General features: G+C 44.5%; 1 protein-coding gene across 2 annotated transcripts in view; it reads left to right on the top strand.

The window, feature by feature from the left end:
• The window catches only part of Nf2 (neurofibromin 2), an 84,326-nt gene that overhangs the window by 44,463 nt on the left and 13,409 nt on the right, over nt 1–26,454 (top strand). For both annotated transcript variants that reach the window (XM_021178373.2, XM_021178374.2), the window contains exons 6-15: nt 1,208–1,290; nt 3,781–3,856; nt 7,296–7,430; nt 12,673–12,747; nt 13,255–13,368; nt 16,925–17,047; nt 18,263–18,480; nt 20,612–20,717; nt 23,609–23,736; nt 25,849–26,014. In XM_021178373.2, the coding sequence (XP_021034032.1) occupies nt 1,208–1,290; nt 3,781–3,856; nt 7,296–7,430; nt 12,673–12,747; nt 13,255–13,368; nt 16,925–17,047; nt 18,263–18,480; nt 20,612–20,717; nt 23,609–23,736; nt 25,849–26,014 (1,224 nt within the window). The remainder of the gene's footprint in view (nt 1–1,207; nt 1,291–3,780; nt 3,857–7,295; nt 7,431–12,672; nt 12,748–13,254; nt 13,369–16,924; nt 17,048–18,262; nt 18,481–20,611; nt 20,718–23,608; nt 23,737–25,848; nt 26,015–26,454) is intronic.

Here is a 26,454-nt window from a genome sequence, read left to right as displayed (position 1 = left end):
AGGCAGGCGGATTTCTGAGTTCGAGGCCAGCCTGGTCTACAAAGTGAGTGCCAGGACAGCCAGGGCTATACAGAGAAACCCTGTCTCGAAAAACCTTAAAAAAAAAAATAATAATAATAACAACAAATGTAATGGATTCCCATTTTTTTGTCTAGCTACTCCTGAGTTTTGCTGCCTGTGGTGTAGTTGATACACCCAGTAGTCATTCTACTTGAAAAAGTATGATTTTTCCTCCCCTAAGAGCTATCAATGAAGAGCCAATAGCTTCTTCATGTCTGTCAGTACTGGGGATTCAGACTGAAGCCCCCAAGTTTACAGAGCAAGTACTTTTACCTCCTGAGCTTTCTCTCCAGCCCCTGTTGTTCTTTGATGGGCTCTTGCTCTGTAGTCTGAGCTGCCTGTGAACTCACTATCCTCCTACCTCAGTCTCCTGAGTACTGGAATTAGTGCTGCGAATAGTGCACACATCTGAACTCCCAGTGTTCGAGGGGCAGAGGCAAGAGGATCACAAGGTTAAGGCCAGGCTGGGCTAAGGAGTGGGGTTTGGTCTCGAAACAACAAAACAGCAAGAGTTTGTGGAATTAATGTTGAAATGCCAGTCGGATGTGGCCTATAGATGGTTTTGTGGTGCAGCAATTTCAGAAGATGGTTGAGTGGCATTGATCTAAGGGAGCCATGAGATTGTGTGTTCATTGTGCAAGACCGAACTGTTTTGGGTAGAGAAGATGAGGTTGGGAAGGGCCTTTTAATCCTCCATCTTGTTGGTTGTATTCGTTAGACACAGAGCAGCCTTCGGCTGCCTCCTATCTTACAGCCCCACTTATCATCTGTCCCTGGATAATAAAGGCTTTCCCCCAACCCTCCCCTGCCTTCCCTGTCCTTTGATAACTTCTGTGCAGTCGATGGCCAGTGAGTAAGCATTGCTCTACTGTCAGGGTGGTCCCTGAGATGAACAGCCCCAGCAGCCAAAAGGGCCACTCCTAGCCCAGGAGTGTACTTAGGCTAGAGGAATTCTGCAGCTTTCAGGTTGCTGCTCTAGTGGAACAGTACTTGTTTACACACCCACCTCTATGTGTGCCTCTCCCTGCATGCAGCTTTTTAAAAATAGCTCTGTTGTTTTGTAAAAATGAGCCATAATTATAAAAATGGCAAACAATACCCAGACTTGCTTTGCATGTGGGCTTTTCTTTTGCTGTCTTTTTGGTAGGTGATAAATCTCTATCAGATGACTCCGGAAATGTGGGAGGAGAGAATTACTGCTTGGTATGCGGAGCACCGGGGCAGAGCCAGGTGAGGCCGCTTCATCCTTGGTTTATATTTCTTCATGCCTCCTCCCCTACCCTTAAAGAACTATAAAACTAGGGCGTGCTCATTGGACACAATGCAGTCCTGAAGTATATAAAATGAGAAGCCAGAGCCGGAATAATGTTGCTCTTCAGTTTTATGTGCATCCTTGTTGTAGTGTGGGCATGTGGCAGTCTGGATGTGTGGCTCAGTGGGAGAGTGCTTGCCTAGCCTGCGTAAGACCCTGGGTTGAAACCCAAGTGGAGCCCTTTGTTTTTGCATTCAGGCATGTGCCGATGGCACTTAGAATACCTGCATGCTTTCCCCCTTACAGAAAGCTCTGCAGTGCACAGTCTCATGTTGGCACACAGTTTCACAAGTCCAGAGGGTAGATTCTTAGAAGAGAGTTGTGTTTTGACAGGTGACACTAAGGAAAATTTTTTACTTTTTGGCACATGTCCATCAGCAGTGTTAGAATGTTCCTATCGCCCTATGTTTTTAGTCAATCTGCAATTTTACTAAATTAAAATTAAAACACAATCTGGGTGGTAGTGGCACAAGCCTTTTATCCCAGCACTCAGGAGGCAGAGGTAGGTGTTCTCTGTGAGTTGAGGCCAGCCTGGTCTATAGAACGAATTCCAGGACAGCCAGGGGGACACAGAGAAACCCTGTCTCAAATAAAATAAAACACTAAAATGTATAGCTTGTTTTAAGTATTCCCTTGGTAGCTTCAGCTATTGATCATCTCTGTGTTAGGCCCCTTACCCCAGTCCTTCAAATCAGCTTCCTGCTATATTTTTTCTTCAGATTTATTTTGTGTATATGGCTATGTTTTCTACATGTATGTCTGTGTACCATGTGCATGCATGGTGCCTGAGGAGGCCGGAAGAGGGCACTGGAACTGAATGGTTGTGGGACTCTAGGTGGGTACTAGGAATTACTAGGCCCTCTAGAAGAGCAGTCAGTGCTCTTAAGCACTGAGCCATTTCTCTAGCTCCTGTATCTTTATTTTTTGTTTATACCCACTAAATAGACAGATTTGGAGTATGCTGCTTGATTATTTACCACAAAACGCTAAGTAAGGACTAGAGCATGACTCAGAGATACCTAGCTCAGCAACTTCTTTCTTTTTCTTTTTGAGCCATTATGGAGCTCTGGCAGTCCTAGAACTGACTATGTATTCTTCAGGCTGGCCCTCAGCCACAGAAATCTACCTGCCACTGCTCAGTGCTGGCATTAAAAGCTTGTGTAACCATGCCCAGCCCAGTTCCCCCAATTTCTAATTAGTGTTCCCATAGATTAGTGCTGCCCTTGCTTACCTTCCATTGTTATATTACTATTTTGTAGCACTGAGGATCAAGTACAAGGTCTCTCACATGCTAGGCAAGTCACTATTCTCTCACTGAGCTGCACCCATAAGCCACCATCACCCATTTTTAAACTTTAGATAAATAAAACCTAGTGCCACCTTTTTCTCAAGATCATCTTGTGAGATTTGAGTACATGGCATGTAGCGATGTCTCTCCTCATTTTCATGACTGTGCAGAAGTCCAAAATACTAGCATAACAGGTTATTTATCCCTTCTACAGTTGAAAGACTCCTAGGTTGTTGGGTTGTTTCTTGGGTTTTGCTGTTATAGGTAATGTTGAATAGTTTCCTAAAGTAATTGAATCAATTTGCATCAGCGGTGTATGTGATTTCTGGTTCTTCCACCTGCCTGCCAACACTTGGCATTCTCTCAGGGTGAATTTTTTAAATCCATTTGAGAGTGTTTTGAGATGAGAGAGAGGACAAGAACAAGGTCACCGGGAAGCTTGAGTTAAATTACTTCAATACTTTTACCTCTCAGGGAGTTTTCTGCAAGTCACTGCTGCATCCAGAGCTTGCTTTAAGCTTGACTTACAACACAGAAGCGTTCACCTACTGGCCTGGGTTTTATGGCTCAGATAGTTCTTGCCTTAATCTTCAGCAGTAACCCGAGAGATAAAACCAGGAAAGTGGGTGTTGTTAGCTTCTAGAGAGGCTCCTTCCTTACTGAAGCTCTAGGTTAAGGAAGTACACAGAGACAGGCAGTGACTTCGTACATTTGAGGTGGGAAAGAATGAGTGCACCCTGGCTTTGTTTTTTCTTTCTGCCAATGCCGGGGGTGGAACCTAGAGCTTTGCGCATGCGGAGTGAGTGCTTTGCTGCTGAGCTACACTCCCAGCCCCCACGTTCTTTTTTTTTTAAATCACTTGAGACAGATGTCACTATTTACCAAGGCCAGAGTGTGAAATTGAAGCCAAGAGTCAGTGTAATGAATCTGTTTTCTTATATCACGGGGATGGGAAACTCTGGGTTGAGAAAAGTGTTGCTGTGTCTGGTCTGTCTCATCTTCTGCAGGTCCCTTCCTTCTATCTCACCAGAGGCATGCTCAGAATATTTGACTTGGCAAGTGTCTGTCCTTCATCCTTGTCACTTAGCCCTAATAATGGTGTCTTCTATTCTCCTCACAGGGATGAAGCTGAAATGGAGTATTTGAAGATAGCTCAGGACCTGGAGATGTATGGTGTGAACTACTTTACGATCCGGGTGTGTTGACTCCTTCCCCAGTTCCCTGGCTCTCAGAAAGACTGGGTAGAGGCCACCCAGGCACATGGGCTACCTCCTCGTCCCAGGGTGCTCAGAGTCTTCATGATTCAGTAGTAAAGAAGAAAAGGGAAGACAGGGTCGAGAGCCTGCTTTCATTTGGGGCTTCGAATTAGATCAGAATTAGATCAAATTAAGTGTCAGTGGTACCCTGAGGGACTCAGGCCCAGTTCTCGTCTTAGCAGAGACCTGTTGGAATGCTGGCCATGTAATGTTTGATTATTCTGGCCTCTTGGGAAATCCAAGGAGCACCTGGAAATAAAGTCTTTCCCTGGGGCCCACTGAAAGTAAGGCTGCTCTTAGAGATTCCTAATTTGTTTGGGTGGAACTCTTGTTCTCACTGTGAGGCTAATTAGTTTTCTATTCAGACCATTAATGGTCTGCAGGCCTCCGGGAACCGTGCCTCTGCAGAGAAAGGCATTTGTGTTCTGTTCAGGTCTGGCCCTAGAGCGTGTTTCTCGCTTGTTGGGGGATTTGGCTGCTGGCTGCAGTATTCATGGCTTCCTCCAGAGGAGCACAAGCCAAGTACCGGGCTTTTCCTCACTGCTGGATGGCGGGTGCCAGGAAGCTTGGCTACAGAGGAGTAGACATTGAAGGTCATCTGCAGCCATCCCCTGTACTATCCCACATACTCTTTGCTTCCCCATTTTGGGGTCCTACAGTCTTTATGTTAACTTTGAGTAAATTGATTTAAGCATGATTTCAGTATTCTAGGATAGCTTTCTACTTAATTTGTTTCCTAAATGCAGGTTTTTGTGGATCCTTTTTTTTTTTTTTTGCATTAAAAACCAGGGCACAAGCCGGGTGTGGTGGCGCACGCCTTTAGGGAGGCAGAGGCAGGCAGATTTCTGAGTTTGAGGCCAACCTGGTCTACAGAGTGAGTTCCAGGACAGCCAGGGCTACACAGAGAAACTCTGTCTCCAAAAAAAAAAAAAAAACAAAAAACAAACAAAAAAAACCAGGGCACACTGAAATGTACTACCACAATAAGCAAGGGCCTAAAAGGTATTTTACTTGTAGCAGGACCTGAGTTCAAGTCCCAGTTCGTGGTTTGGGAGGCTCACAATTGCCTGACATTCCAGCTCCAGAGGGATCTGAGGCCCGTGGATTCTGAGGGCACTTGCACTTATGTGCACAGACACAGAAATACATAACTAAAAATCATAAAGATAAGAACAAATCTTTAAAAAAATAAAAATAAAAAAAGAATGCAGAAGGTTGTTTCTCATGTTTCATGAGGGCCAGTGAGATGGAATAATAGATAGGCAATTGCTGCCAGGCCTGACATGCTGAGTTCAGGTCATGGAATTCACATGGTGAAAGGAGAGAACTCTTGTTCTTACCGTGCGGCACATGGTCCTATGATCTTCACATGTGTGCTGTGGTATAAGCATGCATTCACACAACACACACAAATTAGGATTAAGTAATTAAAGGTTTTATTAGTTTGTGTTTGACATCTGTTTCTTTGAGGTTAGACTAATGCATTTCTGTGGTTTTGTCTCTTGCCCACCACCAACATTAATTGTTTAAAAGAAAAAAGCATTTGCAATCCTTAGAAAATGGATTTCTTGGGCTAGGAATTGGTAACACACACTTTTAATCTGAGCGCTCAGGAGGCAGAGGCAGGCAGATCTCTGTGAGTTCAAAAGTGAGTTTGAAGCCAGCCTGGTCTATAGAGTGAGTTCCAGGAGAGCCAGGACTACACAGAAAAATCTCTCTGAAAACCAAAACAGAATTTCTTACAAATTTATTTTACTTAGAGGAGGAAAAAGTATATATATTTGTATATTTTGTTGTATTTATTTGTTTATCTATGTTTGTGGTGGTGGGCAGAGGACAACATGCTAGAATTCTCTTCTACCAAGTGGGTCCTGAGGTCAGACTGAGGTCAGGTTATCAGGTGTAAGCATGTTGGTTCACTAAGCTATCTCAGCAGTCCAAAAACCAGCTTATTAAGGAATATTTCTACATTAATCAGATGAGCATTTACTAGTTTTTATATGTTTTTATGTTGAACAATAGACAAAGTTAGTGACCCTATGTTAGACATCTTAAATTCTATCATTAACTAGGGAAGATAAATTATTAATACATTTTATTTTAACTGATAGATATTTGTATGTATTAATGGAGTACCATGTGATTAAAACCATTTCAGAGGTGTTATTTGTGCTACCATCTCTAATCTCTAAAAGTGTGAGAGTCACAACAAGAGTAGAGGGTGGAATCCTTTCTATCTTTATATAAGCTGACTTAGCAGAAACATCAGGAAATACCTTGTTTTCCATAAGGGGCTGTTCAGATGTGAGGATTCAAGCCTCACTCCTGTCAGCACATCAGTTTTAAAAGCTTCTCAGACAAACAGGCCACGCTCTGGCTGGGTGTAGCGCCTGCTTTCAGGTGTTAGAAGGAGTAGAGAGATTCATCTTCAAGTGCTCACCTCTCCCTAACACCTGCTGTGAGATGGGTACTTCTAGTCACAGCCCAAGCACCATCTCAGTTTGCAGAGCTGCTCTCCTTCCCTTGAGCTGTAGCTTCCTTGTGTGTGGGAGGAGTTTTGTTTCAGCTGCCTATGAGGACAGACTGGGCAGTGGCTCCACAGCTGGTCAGTAGCTTGGGAGACGTGCACTAAGCCTCTGGCAGCAATAACTGTTGACTAGGACTGCTCTCAGAGGTATAGCATCCATATCGTTAACTGGTGTTTTAAACAAGTTCATTGAAGTGTAATTTAGATATAATTTATTTTTTTATTTCTTCCAGTGTTCAATTATCAAGCATTTGAAACATGGGAGAATGAAGTTTTTAGTGAATGCCATATATACCCACCACCTAGATACTGCAGCTAATACCACAGTGGGGTATTATATAGTAAAACTACATGGAGCTGCATTTTAACCTAAAATGAGGCTGTTTAGTCCCTAGACCTAAACATTTCTTCTAGAAATCCAACAAATTTTGTGTGTGTGATGATGAAGATCAAATTTAGGATCTTGTACATGCCAGACAAGAATACTGCCTTTCCTGTAACAGGAGAAATGTTCAAATGTGTGGCTTTTAGCTCTCTCTTTGATAACCTGGTTATTTAATTAGTAGTACTTCAACATTTAAATTACCATTTCTTTAGCTACCAAGCCAGTGACAGGAGTCTGAATCCACACTGATACCTGTAGGGGACACACCAATCACAAAATTGGTATTGTTTTGCCTCTGCTTCCTCAAATCTAGAAGCTGGAAGCCTCCTGGGTTACAAGAGAGCCATGATTTCTGTTGGGACTTGTTGAAACTTGTCAGATATAACAGTGTGTGCCAGATTCTGTAGAAAGTTGAATAAAATCACCAGCTGGAAGCTGACAACAGCTGCTCTTTATTGGCTCTGCAGAATAAAAAGGGCACAGAGTTGCTGCTTGGAGTGGATGCTCTCGGGCTTCATATCTATGACCCTGAGAACAGGCTGACCCCCAAGATCTCCTTCCCATGGAATGAAATCCGAAACATCTCCTACAGCGACAAGGAGGTAGGACATGTCTGTACTACAGATGCCATTTATGGTGCAGGAGTCCTGCAAAAGGTCCGCTCCCATTTCTCTTCTTTGCCAAAGCTCTCCAAGCCAGACCATCTCCTTGTCGGTGAAAGTCCTTTAATTCCCAGGCTTTGGAGCTCTGGTTGTTGATTTTTAAAGTACTTACAGAAAGTGTTGACATCCTTTTTTCTAAGAGCATGGCTAAACCCTACTATTGACTAACAAGAGAGTAAGCAGCTCAACCTGTCAGGGCTAAGCCCCGAAGAACACAAAGAAGGAAAAGAGGAACATTTCCTGATTATTTGGCTGATTAAGTGTGATCTGTACTAAGCTTCTCTCCGTGTTCTGTGTTTAGTACATGTAGTGGAAAAGTGTGCATGTGTGCCTGCATGTAAAAAAAATTTTTTTTTTGTGGAGGGCAGAGGGAATTGCTTTTTTCATTTTGCTTTTTTTTTTTTAATATTTTTTTTATTATGTATTTTCCTCAATTACATTTCCAATGCTATCCCAAAAGTCCCCCATACCCTCCCCCCAACTTCCCTACCCACCCATTCCCATTTTTTTGGCCCTGGCATTCCCCTGTACCGGGGCATATAAAGTTTGCGTGTCCAATGGGCCTCTCTTTCCAGTGATGGCCGACTAGGCCATCTTTCGATACATATGTAGCTAGAGTCAAGAGCTCCAGGGTACTGGTTAGTTCATAATGTTGTTCCACCTATATTCATTTTGCTTTTTAACTGGGTTTCACTATATAGTCTTGGCTAGCCTTGGACTTGCTATATACACCAGGCCAGCCTTCAACTCTACTTCCTGAATGCTGGGATTGAAAGTCTACGTACACCACCATGTCAGACTGATAGCTGTGTGTTTGTAAGGGGTGTATTAGTCAAGATTCTCTAGAGAATCAACCGATAGGATGAATATGTATATTAAAAGAGTATTAATTAGATTGGCTTATAGCATGAAGTCCAAGTACTTCAACAATGGCTGTCTCACACTGGAGAGTGGGGTGGAGAATCCAGTAGTGTCTAATCCACAAGGCTGGATGTCTCTTCAGTCTCCGTCTGTATTTAAGGCCTAGAAGATTCCTGAAGTGCAGCTACTGTTTAGTCTGTGTTGTAATCCCAGTGAAGTTGGTTCTGATATCGGTGGAGGAATGCTATAGCAGCAGGGTAGATGAACTTGCTCACGAGAGTGAAAACTGCCAGCAAAAGCAAACTCCCTTCTTCTGTGTCCTGCTCTGTGGGCTACTAGAAAATATGGCCTGGATTTAGGCTCCAGAACCTTATTAAGCCCTCGGGGCTGGGAAGGTGGCTCACAACCATCTGTGATGGGATCTGATGCCCTCTTCTGGTGTGTCTGAAGACAGCTGCAGTGTGATCATATACATAAAATAAATAAATCTTAAGAAAAAGAAAAGAAAAGAAACCCCCTCTCAGGAATACCGGGAAGCCTGGGTTTTAATTGATTCCAGATACAAACTGACGATCAAGATTAGCTCTTAGTGGATGGTTCTCTCAGTAATGACATGAATGAAGATAGCAAGCTGCCATATTTCTAAGGGTTAGAGAATAAAGTTTGAGGAACTTAAATAACATTTGTGGGTTAAAATATTTCTATGTAGGTCAAAATGGCCTTGAACTAACAGCAATACTCCCACCTCAGCCTCCTAGGTTCTGGGATTACAGCATGAGCCACTGTGCCCAGCTTAAAGGAATTGTTGGACTTTGTGCCAGGCTTCATAGAGCACACAGAGATGTAGAAAGTACAGTGCTATCTCTCAAGGAGATCTGCTTCAGAATGACTTGACTGCTCTAATACATAAGGACAGTGTGGGCTGGTGAGATGGCTGTCAGGCCTAATGACCCGAGTACAATCCCTAAGGCCCTCATGTTGGAAAAGTAGAGAACAAAGTCCTACAGGTTGTACTCTGGCCTTCACATGTAGGTCCCGGCGTGTAACTCATCCTTCCATAAATAAATGAGTAAAATGGGGTTGCCCAGGGCCTCTAATTATATATGCGTTACTCAAAATTTACTGAAAAGGCAGGGATATATTCAGTATCCATGTCACCAGAAAATGAGCTCTTGTGTCTGATGAGTGAAGTGACAAGGACCAGGGACTAGGGTACCTGATGCCAGAGCTCCTGCTTATCAGTGTGGTCCAGAGGCTGGACTGTAAAGACACACGACACCAGGCCGAATGAGGCAACCTGGACAGTGAATAACAGTGATAGTTTATGTTGCCTGCAGTTCTTGGAGCATATTTCCTGGGTGATTTGTTTTGTTTTGTTTTGTTTTGTTTTGTTTTTGTTTTGTTTTGTTTTGTTTTGTTGGTTTGGTTTGGTTTGGTTTGGTTTGGTTTTTGTTTTTCTTTTTAGCAACTCAAGGAAAATACTAGTTTTCAGTCTTGTTTAAATTACTCAAGTTTATTTGCTGAGGCAAATTGAACTTGCCTTTATCCTGCCTCTTCCTCCTCCTCCTTCCTCCCCCTCTGTCTGTCTCTCTTGACAGGGTCTTGCTGTATGACCTCTTGGTTCAGTTTTTAAATGCTGGAGTTACAGGTGTGCATCATCACACCAAACTTAAAATGAGCTTGCTTGTTTTATGTTTATTTATTTACTTATTGGAGGAAGGGATGTAGCATGTGCCAGGGTGGATGTGTAGACATCAGGGGACAACTTACAGAAGTCTTTTCTCTCCTTATACTATGTTGGTCCCAGGGATCAAACTCAGTTTTAAAGGATTGGTGACAATCACCTAAATCTGCTAAGCCACTTGCCAGCCACTTGCCTTTCTCAGTCCCAGGCACTCTGGCTGTTGTTGTTTAATTGCTGGCTATCCTGGGACGTGAGCATTAGGTAGTTCTCCCTTTCAAGTTCTTAAATTGGAAACTCCACAGGACTTAACGTATTGGGAGTGTCACAGTGTAACTAGTGCTTCACCTTCCAATTTCACAAAGGCTGTTCACTACACATCGCACATTTGCACACTAAAGGTTTTTCAGAGAGCTCAAGGATTAAAGTCCCCGAGTATGGCCTGACACAACAAACTCTAATGTGCCCTCTCTAGGGGTAAGGTACCATCATGTTCCATCACACCAATACGTTATATGGCAAGCAGACTCCAAGCTACCTTGGCACGCCATAGTAGGAAGTAGTTTTTGGAGTTCTCTATGACAGTCACTCTGCTAAAACAGAATTGTTCCTTTATTTTAAGTTGATTGAGGGCTGGTGAGATGGCTCAGTGGGTAAGAGCACCCGACTGCTCCTCCAAAGGTCCAGAGTTCAAATCCCAGCAACCACATGGTGGCTCACAACCATCCGCAACGAGACCTGGCGCCCTCTTCTGGAGTGTCTGAAGACAGCTACAGTGTACTTACATATAATAAATAAATAAATCTTAAAAAAAAAAAAGTTGATTAATTGTGGAACAACAGTATGAACCAACCAGTACCCCCAGAGCTCCCAGGGACTAAACCACCAACCAAAGAATACACATAAAGGGACCCATGGCTCCAGCCGCTTATGTAGCAGAGGATGGTTTTGTTGGGCATCAGTGGGAGGAGAGGCCTTTGGTCCTGTGAAGGATCTATTCCCTAGTAGTATAGGGGAATGCCAGGGCTAGGAAGTGGGTGGGTTGGTGAGCAAGGGGAGGGGGGATGAGATAGGGGGTTTTCCAGGGGAAAGCAGGAAAGGGGACATTTGAAATGTAAATAAAGAATATACCTAATCAAAAAAAAAGGGGGGGGGGGGTTGATTGATTCTTCCTATATGGCCTGGTGTGAAGTAGAGCCTGTGGTTTCCAGACTACTTGTGGCTTCTTACTGACAGCTCTAGGGTTCAGTAACAGGGCTAGAAATAAGCTTATGAAATTCATAAATAATATTCCACACCAGAGGAATACTTTGACTAAATTAACCTGGTTCAAAACCAAACTAAGGATTTTTTAAATTTGTTTTTGGTCCTATGTGTGCTCATTTCTCTGGACCTTCGGAAGAGCAGTCGGGTGCTCTTACCCATCTCACCAGCCCGTGTGCTCATTTCTCATTGGACTATAATATGTAAAGAAATACCCAGGAATCTGACTGCCCCTGTAAGTTTATTTGCTAGGCAGTTCATCCTTTTTGTTTTTTTTTATATTTTGTGGTCCTTAGGATGGAAGCCACATACAGGCAAGAGCTGAACCTCTGGGCTAATCTTTTTTTTTTCCTTGCTTTGCTGGGGGCTGGCCATACATTTCTTTCTTGGGAATATATATGTACTTGGGAATGTTTGTTAGCATATGCTAATTGTACATTTTTCATATGTATATAAAAATGCATCAATCTAGATATGCTTGTCTCATTTTGCTTTTGAAGTGGGTCTTGCTATGTTTTCCTGGCTGGCCTAGAAATCTATATAGAACACTGATGCTTTGAACTTGTGGTCTTGCTCCCTCTGCCTCCTGCCAGTATGACAGGTATGTGTTACCATATCCACCTTAAAGACACATTTCCTGGGGCATCCCTGGAATCTAGGACCATTCTGGTCTCCTCAGTGGTTAGAGTAGCAGGTGCCTTGTTTGTATTTAGCTTTCTTTTGCTACATTGTCACTTAAATTTTGATTCATACCATATGAATTTTAAGCCCTCTGACTTTTTATTCTTCACCACCCATCAGCCTTCCTGTCTGAGCCTACTGTATCATTGCAATTACTAAAGAGCTAATAAGGCTAATATCCCTGCTTCTTCCCCCCTCACCATCTCCTCCTCTTCTTAATTTTCAGTGCTAGAGACTGAACTTATTCTTTCTACTTGCCCTGTCTAGGATGCCCCTCCTCCATATCTTTAGCTATTCTGCCATATACTTCTAAAAGCTCCCATTTGTGCTAGGTCTGCTCTAAACCTCTAGGATATTTGTGACATGTGTCACCAACGAGACACTAATATATGGTGTTATCTCATCTGGCTGTTGCTGGACTAAGTCCTACTCGACTGTGTCAAGGAGCTTTGCAGTGTGGCCTCCAGAGCAGGCCCATCCTGGGTTCTAACTTCGGGTCTTTACTGTCCTTTCTTCACAGGTACCGGAGCTGGTTAGGGTCATAAACTTCTGCAGCCTCAAACTTGGTACCCTGTATGCCTCTAATTCACCCAGGCTTCATTCCCGGCACTGGAAGGCCAAGGCTAGAGGCTGTGTGGTTGCTACTTTTGTGGATTTTCTGTTGGTGTCACAAGAAACTGTACTTTTTTCTTTCAGTTTACTATTAAACCACTGGATAAGAAAATTGATGTCTTCAAATTTAACTCCTCAAAGCTTCGTGTTAATAAGCTGGTAAGTTGAAATCCTGGTTTTCATGACAGAGAACTAACTTTTCTTAGAAATTGAATGGTGTGTGTGTGTAATTTGCCCTTTTTAAAAAGCCTCAGCCGGGTGGTGGTGGCGCATACCTTTAATCCCAGCACTTGGGAGGCAGAGGCAGGTGGATTTCTGAGTTCAAGGACAGCCTGGACTACAAAGTGAGTTCCAGGACAGCCAGGGCTATACAGAGAAACCTTGTCTCGAAAAACCAAAAGGGAAAAAAAAAAAAAAAAAGCCTCTCTGCCAGGAATCTATCTGGCCCTAGTTTCTTTTGCTAAGAGGTGTAAAATGATATTTGACATGGGAAATATTTTTCTCTTTAGTTTAACCTACAGAGAGTTAACCAGTTAACCTTTTTGTTTGTTTGTTTGTTTGTTTGTTTTTGTGAGGGGCTAGAGTAAAGATAATGGATGCTATGGCATTGTAGGCTGGTAGGCAGCTAGGTAAATTTACGTGCTTAATATGTTTCCTTGGCCACAGATTCTTCAGCTATGTATTGGGAACCATGACCTATTTATGAGGCGACGGAAAGCTGACTCTTTAGAAGTTCAGCAGATGAAAGCCCAGGCCAGGGAAGAGAAGGCTAGAAAGCAGGTGAGAACTGTCTTGTTTGTTTCATTCGGCTTGTGTATATATGTATTTGTGTACTTGAGGAGGCCATGGGTCAACCTTGGGCATCATTTCTCAAGAGCCGTCTACTTTGTCTTTTGAAGCAGGGTATCTCTTGGCCCAGGGACTCAGTGATAAATCTAAGCCAGTGAGCCCTAGGGCTCTGTCTGTCTCTACCTCCCCAGTATGCTGCCATGCCTGGCCTTTTTTGTGGGTGTTAGGGATCAAACTCAGACACTCATGGTTGCCTAGCAAGAGCTTTATTAACTGAGAATTCTTCCCATCTCAAGCTTGTTTGTTGTTTGTTTGGGACCCAGTCTTACTATATAGTTCTGGCTGGCCTGGTATACATTCTGTGGAGTTCAGTCAGGCCTCAAACTGGAGACAGTTTTCTTGCCTCAGCCTCTCTAATACAGGGATCACTGATCGCGGTGTACTACCATACCCAAGTAAGACATGATTTAGGGCAAACAAGGTGGCAAGTGTAACATCATTTGTTTGATATCTGAAACCCATTGAAAGATGGAACAAGAACTGACTCCACACAGTTGTCCCCTGACATCCACCTTGTGCCACAGGACACGTGCCACACACTTCACCCACTTACTCATACACATAACAATAATGAATAATAGGAATTAAAACCTTGTTTTAATTGACACTGCCTTTGGTTGGTCTTGGCCTACAAGATAAGGGATGGCTGTTGTCAGACTATTATGGTTATAGATGTACTTGCTCTTATTTCATTCCTGTTGGATTTTTATTAGCTAATGCCCAGATAGTGGGATGTCAGATATAGAAATAAGCACATGGGCTGGTGAGATGGCTCAGTGGGTAAAGGTTTGCTACCAAACCTGACAACCTGAGGTTGATGCCCAGAGTCAGGTAGAAGGAGAAAACTGACTTCTACAGTTTTCTTCTGACTGCCACATGCATACTTACATACATAAATACATAAACATGATAAAAATCTTAAGGGAAATTCATACTACGTTCTAATTTTAGCATATCTAAAAAAGAAAATAAACAGGATCTTTAGTGTGATCATCAGACTTGGGGCAAGGTAACCAGGCATGGTTTTGTCTCTCTGTCTATCTAGCTGGTTGTCTTTATTGTCTGTCTCCTCTACCGGGTCAGTGCCCTTTTTAATTAGACGGTGATAGAATACAGGGCAGCATTTCAGAGTGTGCTGTGGAATGCTAATTAGGCTCCCAGCTGCAGTTCATCAATGCTGGTCAACCTGGGCACACATGGCTGGCCCTCTGCAGGGGTGCTGTAGCACCTATCAGCAGACTGGACTAGCTGGATCATTGTTTTCTACTCACAGACCTTCTCTGCTCCCTGAAGTCCACAGCTGATTTGCGTCTTGCTGCTGAGACTATCACTTGTGGTTTGGGATGAACTGTTTGATAGAGTAGTTACAGCTGCATTTGGCCCTCTCAGGACTTGAAAGCTCAGAGGTGTAATGATTAGTCTGTGTGGTATTCTCTGATTTGGGAACCACAGAAAGGCTGGCTCCCAGCCCCAGGCTTTAGAGAGAAATACCCAATTTGAGCTAGTGAGCTGTGAGCTTGCCCTCTTTTTGCTGTCTGGGAGAGTAGGCCATCAGTTTCCTCCTTAGGATGCTTTAAGGATGATGGTATAGGTTCTATTGAACAAAAGTGTGCTACTGAGCTAGCATGGGGTATAGTGACAGCTTTAAGAAGCATACTCTTGCCGGGCAGTGGTGGCGCACGCCTGTAATCCCAGCACTCGGGAGGCAGAGGCAGGTGGATTTCTGAGTTCGAGGCCAGCCTGGTCTGCAGAGTGAGTTCCAGGACAGCCAGGGCTACACAGAGAAACCCTGTCTCGAAAAAAAAAAAAAAAGAAGAAGTATACTCTTGGGGGCTGGAGAGATGGCTCAGTGGTTAAGAGTACTAACTGCTCTTCCCGAGGGCCTGAGTTCAATTCCCAGCAACCACATGGTGGCTCACAACCATCTGTAATGAGATCTGATATATGTCTGAAGACAGCGACAGTGTGCTCATATAATGAAATAAGTAATCATTCTTCAAAGCAGCAGCAGCCTCTTTGACTTGACTCTTAAGTAGAGGAAAGTTAGACTCTAAAGTTATCAAGGCCTCCGAGCCCTAGAAGAGCAGAGTGCAAATGCCACCTGATGCAACATGTTGACCTTGCAGCTAAATCTTTCATTTAGTACGTGACTCAGTTTCCTTATTGTCAAGTGGAGCTAGTGATACCTCTCTCCAGAGTACAGATTGCACCCAAAAATCTTTGTAAGTCATAACCTGCTTTAAAAATAGGAAATCCTTTATTACTAGTGTGAAGGTTTCATAAAAAGTACAAGGCTGGAAACTGGCAACAGCCTGTTCCTTTTTTTTTTTTTCTTTTTCAAAAGGAGAATGGAAATGGAAATTGTATTTTAGTGGGAACTGAAGAACAGGTTGCTGACCAACCTGTTCGCTGAGGTCAAGAGCGTTATTGCTTGTCTCTTTTGCATGATTCTTTGGATTAAAATGTGCCGAGGAGCATCATGTTTAGAAAGGGCGGCCTTGTAGAGCCAGAGTTGGATGAGGTTGAAGCACAAAGGAGTCGTTAAACACGACTTCATTATCTGAGGCAGAAAATTGGTCACTTCTGGCTTTTGCTTTCTCAACTCAGTGTCCTGGAGTCACAGGAAACTATGCTGTCTTTAGTCTTGGTTCTCTTATTAATCTTGGCAAGTGGCCCAATTAACAGAAGGCTAGAGGGTGGCAGGAGAGGCTTTGTGCTGTTTCCCAGGGATGGGGTCTGCGTTCCCTCCGCATGGGGTTGTACAAGACTGTGCAAAGGCACGGCAGCTTCCCGCTGTGGAATTCTGTGTGGGAACTATCATTGTCTATGAGCAGAGGGAGAAGTGCTGGTATTGTGGATGAAATTATGTGAAGGGCTGTGGGGACTAGAACTGTCAAGGTGAACAGATGGGAAAGGTGTGTTCTCTGGACCCTTGTTCTGGGGAGGAGGAATCTGTGTGGAAAACTGCCAGTCATGGGGTAGAGCTATGTGAGGGTTCCCAAACAGCAGAGCATTGCAAGGGCAGATTATACCGTGTGCAAGAATCCTCTTTCTCTACATTATGGTGACTGAGTTTGGATTTTTTTATTTCTATTTCTTTTTTTTTTTTTTTTTTTTAAAGATTTATTTATTTATTATATGTAAGTACACTGTAGCTGTCTTCAGACACTCCAGAAGAGGGCGCCAGATCTCGTTGCGGATGGTTGTGAGCCACCATGTGGTTGCTGGGATTTGAACTCTGGACCTTTGGAAGAGCAGTCGGGTGCTCTTACCCACTGAGCCATCTCACCAGCCCCCTTATTTCTATTTCTACCGGAATTTATTTGTACAGCTTTTAATTCTAAAGTTAGTTTAGGACAGAGGGCAGCAGACAAGAAGAATGTTCAAAAGTAGAGACACAGAAAGGTCCAAAGTGGAGACAGGCTCCTGAAACTGGCCCTTCTTGGGTTTCTGGAGCACTGACTCAGACCTGTTCTTTTACCCCTAGATGGAAAGGCAGCGGCTGGCTCGAGAGAAGCAGATGCGGGAGGAGGCCGAGCGTTCAAGAGATGAGTTAGAGAGGAGGCTCCTGCAGATGAAAGAAGAAGCGACGATGGCCAATGAAGCTCTGGTGATTTGTGGTGTTTGGCCTCCTATGGATCATGAATTTATTTCAGTTTTTAAAACATCAGTGCCTTTTTTTTTTTTTTTTTTTAGAAAATTTAAAATATGTTCATTTGTAGCCAAACTCCACTTTTGCAACTGACTTACCTTTGCATCAGAGATGCTTAGCCTTCATCTGATCAACTCTTGGGGAATAGTACCAACCGTAACCTGCCAGTAGTCCTCTGCTTGGAAGGATAGAGAGTCCCCCTATGGTTACCTGCTAGCCGCCAGTAGTACCACTCCAACCTCAAAGATTTCCTAGGACTGGGATGTGGCTCAGGGGCAGGCTCTATGTTTTTATTTATTTTTATGTATTCAATTAGGGACTGGGATAAGTAGGAAGAAACAGGTTTCAGATATCCCAGACTTAGATTGAACTCATTATATAGCCAAGGATAACCTTGAACTCTTGATATCCTCCCTGCTTCATTTTACAAGTGGTTGCATAAAAGGCATACCTGCCTGCCATACCCAGCCTACCTTGTATTTGATTCTCTAGCACTGCAAGAAAATACTCTCTAGACAGCTTCAAAGAGTGGGCAGTGGGCATTACACCTCTGCTTTTGGATTACTGACTTAAAGGGACAGAACAGAGTTTAAATTGAATATTCCCTCACAAGCATAACGTCAGCTAAAATACATTTTATACATAGGTGCTTTTTTTCTTTTTCCCATGGTGGAGCCTGCAGAGCCCTGCTGAGTGTGTAGCATATCATCTGTTGTCAGACAGACTGGGAGTCTCGCAGTGGGAAGGCACAGGGAGGTTAAGACTGGCTCTTGGGGGCTGGAGAGAGGGCTCGGAGTTCAAGAGCTCTGACTGCCCTTCCATAGTACCCAAGTTTGATTCCCAGTACCTACTTGGCAGCTCACCACCTTCTGTAACTCCAGCCCCAGGAGATCTGATGGCCTCTTCTGGCTTCTAAAGTTACTGCATCTGCATGTACAGGTGCACAAACATTTATGCAGGCAAAATACCTATATACATAAAAATAAAAGTTAAAAAAAATAGTAAAAAAGACCATGCTTAGCTTTTACATGCGTGCTGAGGATGCAAACCCTGGTTGTGTTGCCCTGTGCTGGGAGGCCAGATGTGGGAGACAAGAGTGTATACCGTGTGAGACTACTCCCCATATGGAGATAGGCACTGGGCCTACACTAGCTGAAACACTTTCCTTCCCAGATGCGCTCTGAGGAGACAGCTGATCTGTTGGCTGAAAAGGCTCAGATCACAGAGGAGGAGGCCAAGCTTTTGGCACAAAAGGCTGCAGAGGCTGAGCAAGAGATGCAGCGAATCAAGGCCACGGCCATTCGGACAGAGGAGGAGAAGCGCCTGATGGAGCAGAAGGTGCTGGAGGCTGAAGTGCTGGCATTGAAGATGGCTGAGGAGTCAGAGAGGAGGTGAATAGTTGGTTGTCCTGGGCACTGGGACATGGGAAAGGGTTATGTGCCTGGTTTCAACCCTACCAGAGCTGGTGGTAGCATCTTCATCCTTCTCTATTGTGGGAACAGACTATAACACCTCTTCCTTGGCAGGCTGGTGGGATTGGAGCTACTCGGGGCGGGGGCATAGAATATATTTTTCTTTGTCTTTCCCAGGGAATCTTTCTGTCATGCCTCTACAACATACCCCTATCCTTCTAATAGTGAAGTTTGCATGAAAAACATTTAAGCCTATTCATTGACTGCTTTTAGCCAGAGAGAAAAAGAGGGTCTTTTGCATTTAAAAAAAAGTATGTGATGGTGAGTTGGGGCCTGGAGAGATAGATAGCTCAGAGGTTAAGAACACTGGCTACTCTTCAAAGAACATGAGTTGGAATCCCAGCATCCACATGGTGACTTGCAACCATTTGTAATTCCAGTCAGGGGATGTAACCTCCTCTCTGGCCTCCATGGTATGCACATGGTACACAAACATACATGCAGGCAGAACACCTATATACATAATAAAATAATTTCTTAAGGGGGACGTGGGGGGCTAATCAGCAAAGTACCTAGTGCACAAGTACGAACATACATGCAGGCAGAACACCTATATACATAATAAAATAATTTCTTAAGGGGGACATGGGGGCCTAATCAGCAAAGTACCTAGTGCACAAGTATGAAAACCTGGCTGTGTATCCCCAGTATCCATGTAAAACCTAAGCATGGTGGCATGTATATGTAGCCTCAGCACAGGTGTTGGGAGGGAAGCAAAGGTGGGGAGATCTGAGGACTTCACTAGCCAATGAGCACACATTTAGTGAGAGACCTCCACTAAGGTGGAGGCCAGTAGAGAATTATACCCCACACTGACTCTGCACTGGCTCACATTAATGCGTGTCTCTCTCTGTCACACACACACACAGCTTGGTACTGTTTACTTCAAAGGCAAGCTAAGTACCCGTTTCCCTGCAGTTTTTCAGGTAGTTAGAGGAGCAGGGCACCTGTTTTCTGACCAAGCTGCCCTAGCTTGTAGCCAGGTTGAAGGATGAAACTGTTGTCTGTACTCTTTAGACTCTTCTAGGCTCTGAATTGTTCTAGTACTGCAGGCTTCCAATAAAACACTGGCATATTCCCCAATCATCTGGCTCTGTTGATTTAGAGCACTTGAATTTGGCTCTTAACCACTAAGGTACCTTCACTACGGTTTTTCTCACCACTTTTTGCATGTCATTCTGAGAATATGGTTCCTTGATGCCTGCCCACTCCAGCTCCTTTCTGTGTGTGCATGGGTCACATTTCGAGGACTAGACTTGTGGACAAGCTTTGCACTCCTAACCCATAGAGCAGGGCTCTGCACCAAGACACAGATACCTTCAGTGATAGCATTTCTTCCTGCCCAAGGAAAGGAGTACTTGGCCTACAAGTGTTTGACTGGGGGCATGAAGAAGCAATTTGTTTATGATCTGCCCTTTGTGGCCCTGTGTAAGACACAGGATGCCCTTAGTCAAGCGGAGTACCTCTGGGTCCTGCCCACTCTTCCTCCTCTCCACTTGTTTTGTTGTTGTTCTTGTTATTTGTTTTGAGACAGGGTGTTACTATGTAGCCCTGGCTGTCCTGGAACTCAGTATGTAGACCAGGCTGGCCTCAAACTCAGAGATCTTTCTGCCTCTGCCTTCTAGTGCTGGGATCCAAGGCATTGGATACCACACTTGTTACTTTTTTATTTTGAGATTGCATCTGCCTGTGCTGCCCAGGCTGACCTCTGACTCCTTGGCTTAAGTTATTCCCCTACCTCACTCAGCCTTTGTGGCAGCTGTCACCACGGGCACAAACTATTGAATGGTGCTGACATGCAGAAGTGCCACTTTTGTTGTTTCCCACCAGCGATCCCATATTCCAACCTAGCTTTTCCATTGAGTAGTCTCAGAAATACTGTTTGTTCTTTAGAAGTTCTGGCTTCCTGTAAATGTCCCTGTCACAGTGTCCTTCCTTGCCTTTTTCAGTGCCGTGTACAGGGTTATTCCAGGTCCTTGCTCTGCAGTTAAGTGTCTACTCCTCTCCCTATCCCCTTCTGTGGGGCTGACATCTTTTTCATTCTTTGCAGGGCCAAGGAGGCTGATCAGTTAAAGCAAGACTTGCAAGAAGCCCGAGAAGCAGAGCGAAGAGCCAAGCAGAAGCTCTTAGAAATCGCCACCAAGCCCACCTATCCAGTGAGCCTGGCCTCAGTCTGGCAGTTTTTGGCTGCTTTGGTCTGGCAGCTTTCTAGGAAAAGCCTCCAAATCCTTTAGTTTACCTCACAGTGCCTTTGGAGTGAAAAGCAAATTCAGGGCCCAGATAGGATCCTCCTAGTCTTCCATTTAGCTTTAGGATGACTAGTCAGTTACCTCTCTTGTTTCTTAGATAACCCTTTCCAGCTCTAGAGTGTTTACGACTATGCTATAGTCACTACCCTCAGGGGAATTTGCTGTCTAGCTCCCTGCTGTCAGCTAAACATAATCTTCAATTGTCGGTATATATTATATGCTACAGTGTGTAGCTCTGTGAAGGGACTGCCTGTACAACTCAGAGTGAATTACTGCTATGCCAGAACCAGCTGTCAACCTCGGTTTTGGGACGGGGGGGGGGGGGGGGGGGGCTGACTTGTACTAAGTGGGATCATAAGTAGACATTGTTCCCCTTCCTTTCTTCTGTACATTCCACGCTGCAAACTTGTTCTCTATCCATATAATATCACCAATCCTGACAGATATGCCCAGATCACAGCCCAGCCTTGGAGGCAGGAAAGGCTTGGCATGACTGACTTCTGCAGAAGAGCAGCGTTCCCTGCTGGGCAGGGAAGAGAGGCTAGAACACTCTGGGTAAAGACAGAGTGTATTCACAGCACAGACACATAACCCATTCACACATATGCTGCACACACCCTGAGTAGTTGTGCACGTGACGAGCACACTGCACATTTGTACACTTGGAGCACTCACATGTGGCCCAGGTGCACTCAGGACACAGAGACATAAGAGCCCAGGGTTTGAATTGAGGGAGTGCGAGCGGTTTGCTATTGCCATGTGTCCTTGTTATTTATTCCTGGGCAACAGATAACCCCAAACACCATTGTTTGTCTCTTGGGCATTGTGTATTAAAGGCCCATGTCTTCTCTCAAGATCAGATGGTCACAGTCAGGTGACAGCTGGGATTGTGGTAGTCTGAACACTCACCTGGACTATGTACCTGAAATACCTGTGTCTAAAACAAACAGCCATTAGAGCAAACTTACAAAGTGCTCTTCCTTTTGCACTTTCCCTTAGCAGTGTCTCCCAGAGGCGAGCACGCCAGTTCCTTGATCATGTCAACGGGTGGGTTGTAACTCAGCCAGCCAGGCCCTAGACATGAGTTCTTAGTGTATCTCCTGTAGCAGTTTTGAACACAACTGCACTGAACAACCCTGAACAACACATTTTTGCACACAGATGTGACAGTTTTCCTAGACCCGTGAGGTCAGATACTCAGTTGTGCCACCTGCCAAAGAGGGTTTGTCAGTTTCTGCTCTCACTAAAAGGGTAACGTCTAGCGTTCTTCCTTTCTGAGAATTTTTCTGCGGGTTTTTTGTTTTTGTTTTGTTTGTTTGTTTGTTTGTTTTTTCTGGTTTTTTCGAGACAGTGTAGCCCTGGCTGTCCTGGAACTCNCTCTGTAGACCAGGCTGGCCTCGAACTCAGAAATCCGCCTGCCTCTGCCTCCCAAGTGCTGGGATTAAAGGCGTGCGCCACCACTGCCCAGCTCTGAGAGTTTTTCTGAAGTATAAGGTAAATAGACCTGCCTAGATTATAACTGTCCAGCTTGATGAAGTGTCACAGAGCAGACTCTCTCATTTACCCAGAATTCAGCCCTGAAAACAGTGTATGTAGGACCTAGATACCCTGCTCAGGAGCACACTTGACACACACCATACATCCTCCCTTAGACCTCACTGCCATAAAGAAAGGCTGAGAGGTTCTGTTCCTTTCCAAACATTGTCCCAGACTCAGTAAAAGATCCTAGGAGGAAAAAAGACAGACCCAGGAGGGTTCTCTGCAGTGTGGAGCTGAGGAAAAGGCGGGGCAGCAGTATGCACATCATGCCAGAGAACTGCAGAGGGAATGAGCAGCTGTTTTGTCAGGGTAGAGGGTGAGAGGGCTCGAAGGGCTTTGCTGAGTGACTGGAAGAGTTGAGAACTTTGAAAGGGGAATGGACACCTTGCTGGGCTGCTATGACCTATACCTGCAGTCCTAGCACTCAGAAAGCTACCACAGAAGGCTCACCAGTTTGAGACCAGCTCCGGCCATGTGGCACATCCCTAATGTCACAGAAAATGACAGGGAAGGAGGAAGAGAGAGAAGAGTGGCAGGGAGGGAAAGAAAGGACACATGCTAAGTGTGGGATAATACATAGTACTGTTTATGATTTAGCAGGACAAATAATGAGGGACACTAGAGAGGTAGGTAGGGACTGTAGGTTAGGTGACCTTTTGTTGTGGAGTGAGAAGATCCTGAAAACAAGTCAGCTGGTTTCCCCTTTCAAGCACTCTTCTGGCTCTGTCTTCGGAATCTAAGCCCCTTCCATACGAGCAAAGCCTTTGTGACCCGAAGCCAGTCTCTTACCAGTCACCCCACAGGGTACTTGAGATGCCCAGTGCTTTGCATGGACCCTCTCTGCCCTGCCTACCAGCATGCCTCTTGCCTAGCACCTTTCTCCTTTGGCTCATTCACTGATCCCCAAGGAAGCTCTACCCTGGCAGATCCCTCTAACCTCATACGCCCTGTCCCTCCTCTGGCTCATGTTCATCTTACTTAACTATGAGGATTTACAAATACATCTGCTTCCTGAACAAGACTTTGATCTGCTTAGAGCCAGGAAACCTGTCTTCCTGTGTCTCAACTCCTAGCTCAGTGCCTAAATGAGCTTCCTAAATGAGAAGCTGAGTGAAAGTTTAGAAATGATGAGGTTTGAGGAGAGAAGGGTGACTTGTCTGATTGAGGTTGCTTTGGGACCACTTACCTGGCAGTATTGACTGTAGGGGTCTCTGTGCTGTGTAATTTAAGCATCTTAACAGGAGCTTTCTCACTGACAGCCCATGAACCCAATCCCACCACCACTGCCTCCTGACATACCGAGCTTCGACATGATTGGTGACAGCTTGTCATTCGACTTCAAGGATACGGACATGAAGCGACTTTCCATGGAGATAGAGAAGGAAAAGTATGTACGCTCTGTGGCCTGCTGGGTCAGCCATGAGCATGAGTGAGTGGATCTGGCCTAGAGTCCCAGGTCACGACAGCAGCCAGTCATTACCCCTGCAAAGGTTTGCTTTTGTCACCCACTGGAGAACAAAGTTTCTAATTAAAAATTAAAGACAACAGTCAGGGTCCCAGGATAAAACTAACACTTGATTAAGATGGTGTCCTGAAATTTATGTTTTAAACCTTGACTGAAAAATAGAACTGGCTTGTATTGAGTCCGGAGTTAAGACTGTTGTTCGCATAGTATTAAAATACAGTTTTCTTCTGGTCATGTTCTTTCTTTAGCAGTGGTTCTAGAACAAATGTAAAAGAAAAAATAATTCCTAGGCTGAGCAAAGCTGGCGGCCAGGGGAGACGAGTAATCCTATGCTGGTGACCCCGAGTCTGACTTCTGCCCAGCCAGGTCACAGCCACTTCCGTCACATGCTCTCCCTTCGCTGTGGACAGCAGAAGTGGAGCAGAGATGGAGAGGACGAGTCCCATTGTAGACGAAATCTTAAGTAAGATCACTCTCATTCTTGAGCAGGAGTGAAAAATAGTGCTACAGCTGGCAGAGATCACAGTGATGCCATGGATTGACACCTGTGACTCCATGTAGCTCCTTGGTGTTTGTCTCACTCACACTTAATTAACAAACATCCCACTGGAATCAAAAGCAGGGTTTAGAGACTGGGAATATAGCTTAGTTCATAGAGTGCTTGTCTAACATAGTGTAAGTCAGGCATGGTGGTATACACCAGTAATCTTACTACTCAAGAAATACAGGTAGGAGGATCAGAATTTCAAGATTATCTTCAGCTACGTAGCAGATTCACATCTGGCCGGGACTGCGATGAGGCCCAGACTCCAAAAAACATTTTAGTGTTGCAGTTATATAGAAGAAATAGACTTAGTTTGACGAGTTCATCCAGCCTGGCATAGCTGATGAGAAACAGGACAAGGATTGAAACCCCTTTCTCTCTTCTGGTCCTCTCAGAATAGCTCTCTGGAGGCCAGCATGAACCACTATGAACCAGGCTAACCTCCTTTGATCCCTCATACTGAGAACAGCTAAGAAGCTGACGATCCTGAGCTATTGCTCCGAGTGTCCGTCAGAGCTCCTTCTCACTGTCCAGATGTGCATGTTTATGTGGTTGTGATCAGCATAAGACCACATCCTGTACTGGGTCTTGGTTTTTTATAGTTTGTATTTTCTTACTGTTTCAGTGTGTTTGCCTATTATAACAAAATACCAGGGCCTGGAAAGCTTATAAACAATAGGAATTTACCTCTCATAGTTCAGGAAACTTGGAAATCCAAGATGAAGGAGGCATTGTGAGAATGTTCCTCCTGGTTTGCAGATGACAGCTTCTCACTGTGTGCTTTTGTGTGCCTGTGGCGTCTTCTATTATGAACTGATGACCTCCTCCCTCCCCAGGGCTGCAGCATGTGAGTGGAGGGGACACAGACACTCAGCCCGTGGCCCTTTTTCTGTGCAGGCTGGCAGAGCCCATCAGTGGCTGCAGTAATTCCTTCTAAATGTTTATATAGTAGTGTTACATAGTTTTCTGTTCATGCTCCTGTAGTTAAACACTTGAACCTCTTCAGGTGAAAGTGGATATCTATTTCTTCCCAATGGTGGCTGAGTGAGTGTCTGCCATCTTTTTCTGAAGGGTTTAGAATAAGTAGGAGAGTAGATTACTGGCAGGGACAGCCTGCTTCACTGCTTACGAAGGGTAGAAGCAGAGAGTATCTGGGGCTCAGGAGGCTTGTATGCTCTGATTTTTCATACAGAACCAAAAGCTGTCTGTGGCAGGGTTATTTGTAGAGCACTCTGAAAGTTTATACAGGGCTTTCTTCCTACACTTTATTTCTTCCTGACCTGTAATTATCATCCCAATTGAACTGATGGGGAAAGAGATTCATAGCAGTCAGTGGATAGCCCAAGCTCCCTTGGCTTCTGAGTGGCCAAGTTCAGGTGTGAAGTCCAGACTGCAGCTCCTGGCTGCCACTTTGGATAGCTTCCGTGTTACGGCTTACCTCTCCTGCCTCTGTGTGCCCAGCCATGACGCCTGGTTTCTTGTTGCATCAGAGTGGAGTACATGGAGAAGAGCAAGCACCTGCAGGAGCAGCTCAACGAGCTCAAGACGGAGATCGAGGCCTTGAAACTCAAAGAGCGGGAGACGGCCTTGGACGTCCTGCACAGCGAGACCTCAGACAGAGGTGGCCCCAGCAGCAAGCATAATACCATTAAAAAGGTACCTGAAATGTGAGGTTGGCATCTAGTTTCCTCAGGAGCCCTATCATTAAACTCTTGTCTATTGGCTTTCTTTTTTAACATGTACTTAGTTAAGGGAATTTTTCAACTCCTGACAGAAAGAGAATTTAATCTGCCAATGACCATGATGGAAGTGGAGCTTATGTTAAAAGCTCTGATGAGATGAATCCTTGTTCGAGGATGGGTTTTGATCTATCACTGAGAAATAAAGTGATTCTGTCTTTAAAGTCAAAGGGACTTATGCCCAAAGAGCTACCTCACGTAATAAGAACTCACAGGGAACTAGAGGCCTGTTGAGTGGAGTCCCTTCCAGTCTTTGTGTAAGACCATATTCTGAATCTCCAACTTCTTTCATACTTAAAAGGAAGTATATAGAAGAACCTTAATGTTTAGAAAGATGAGACTTATTTATGAGGCTCA

Source organism: Mus caroli, chromosome 11 (genome assembly GCF_900094665.2).
Source record: "Mus caroli chromosome 11, CAROLI_EIJ_v1.1, whole genome shotgun sequence".
NCBI lineage: Eukaryota > Metazoa > Chordata > Mammalia > Rodentia > Muridae > Mus > Mus caroli.
The sequence above is the reverse complement of the archived record's forward strand: the minus strand, read 5'-3'. Positions and strand labels throughout refer to the sequence as shown.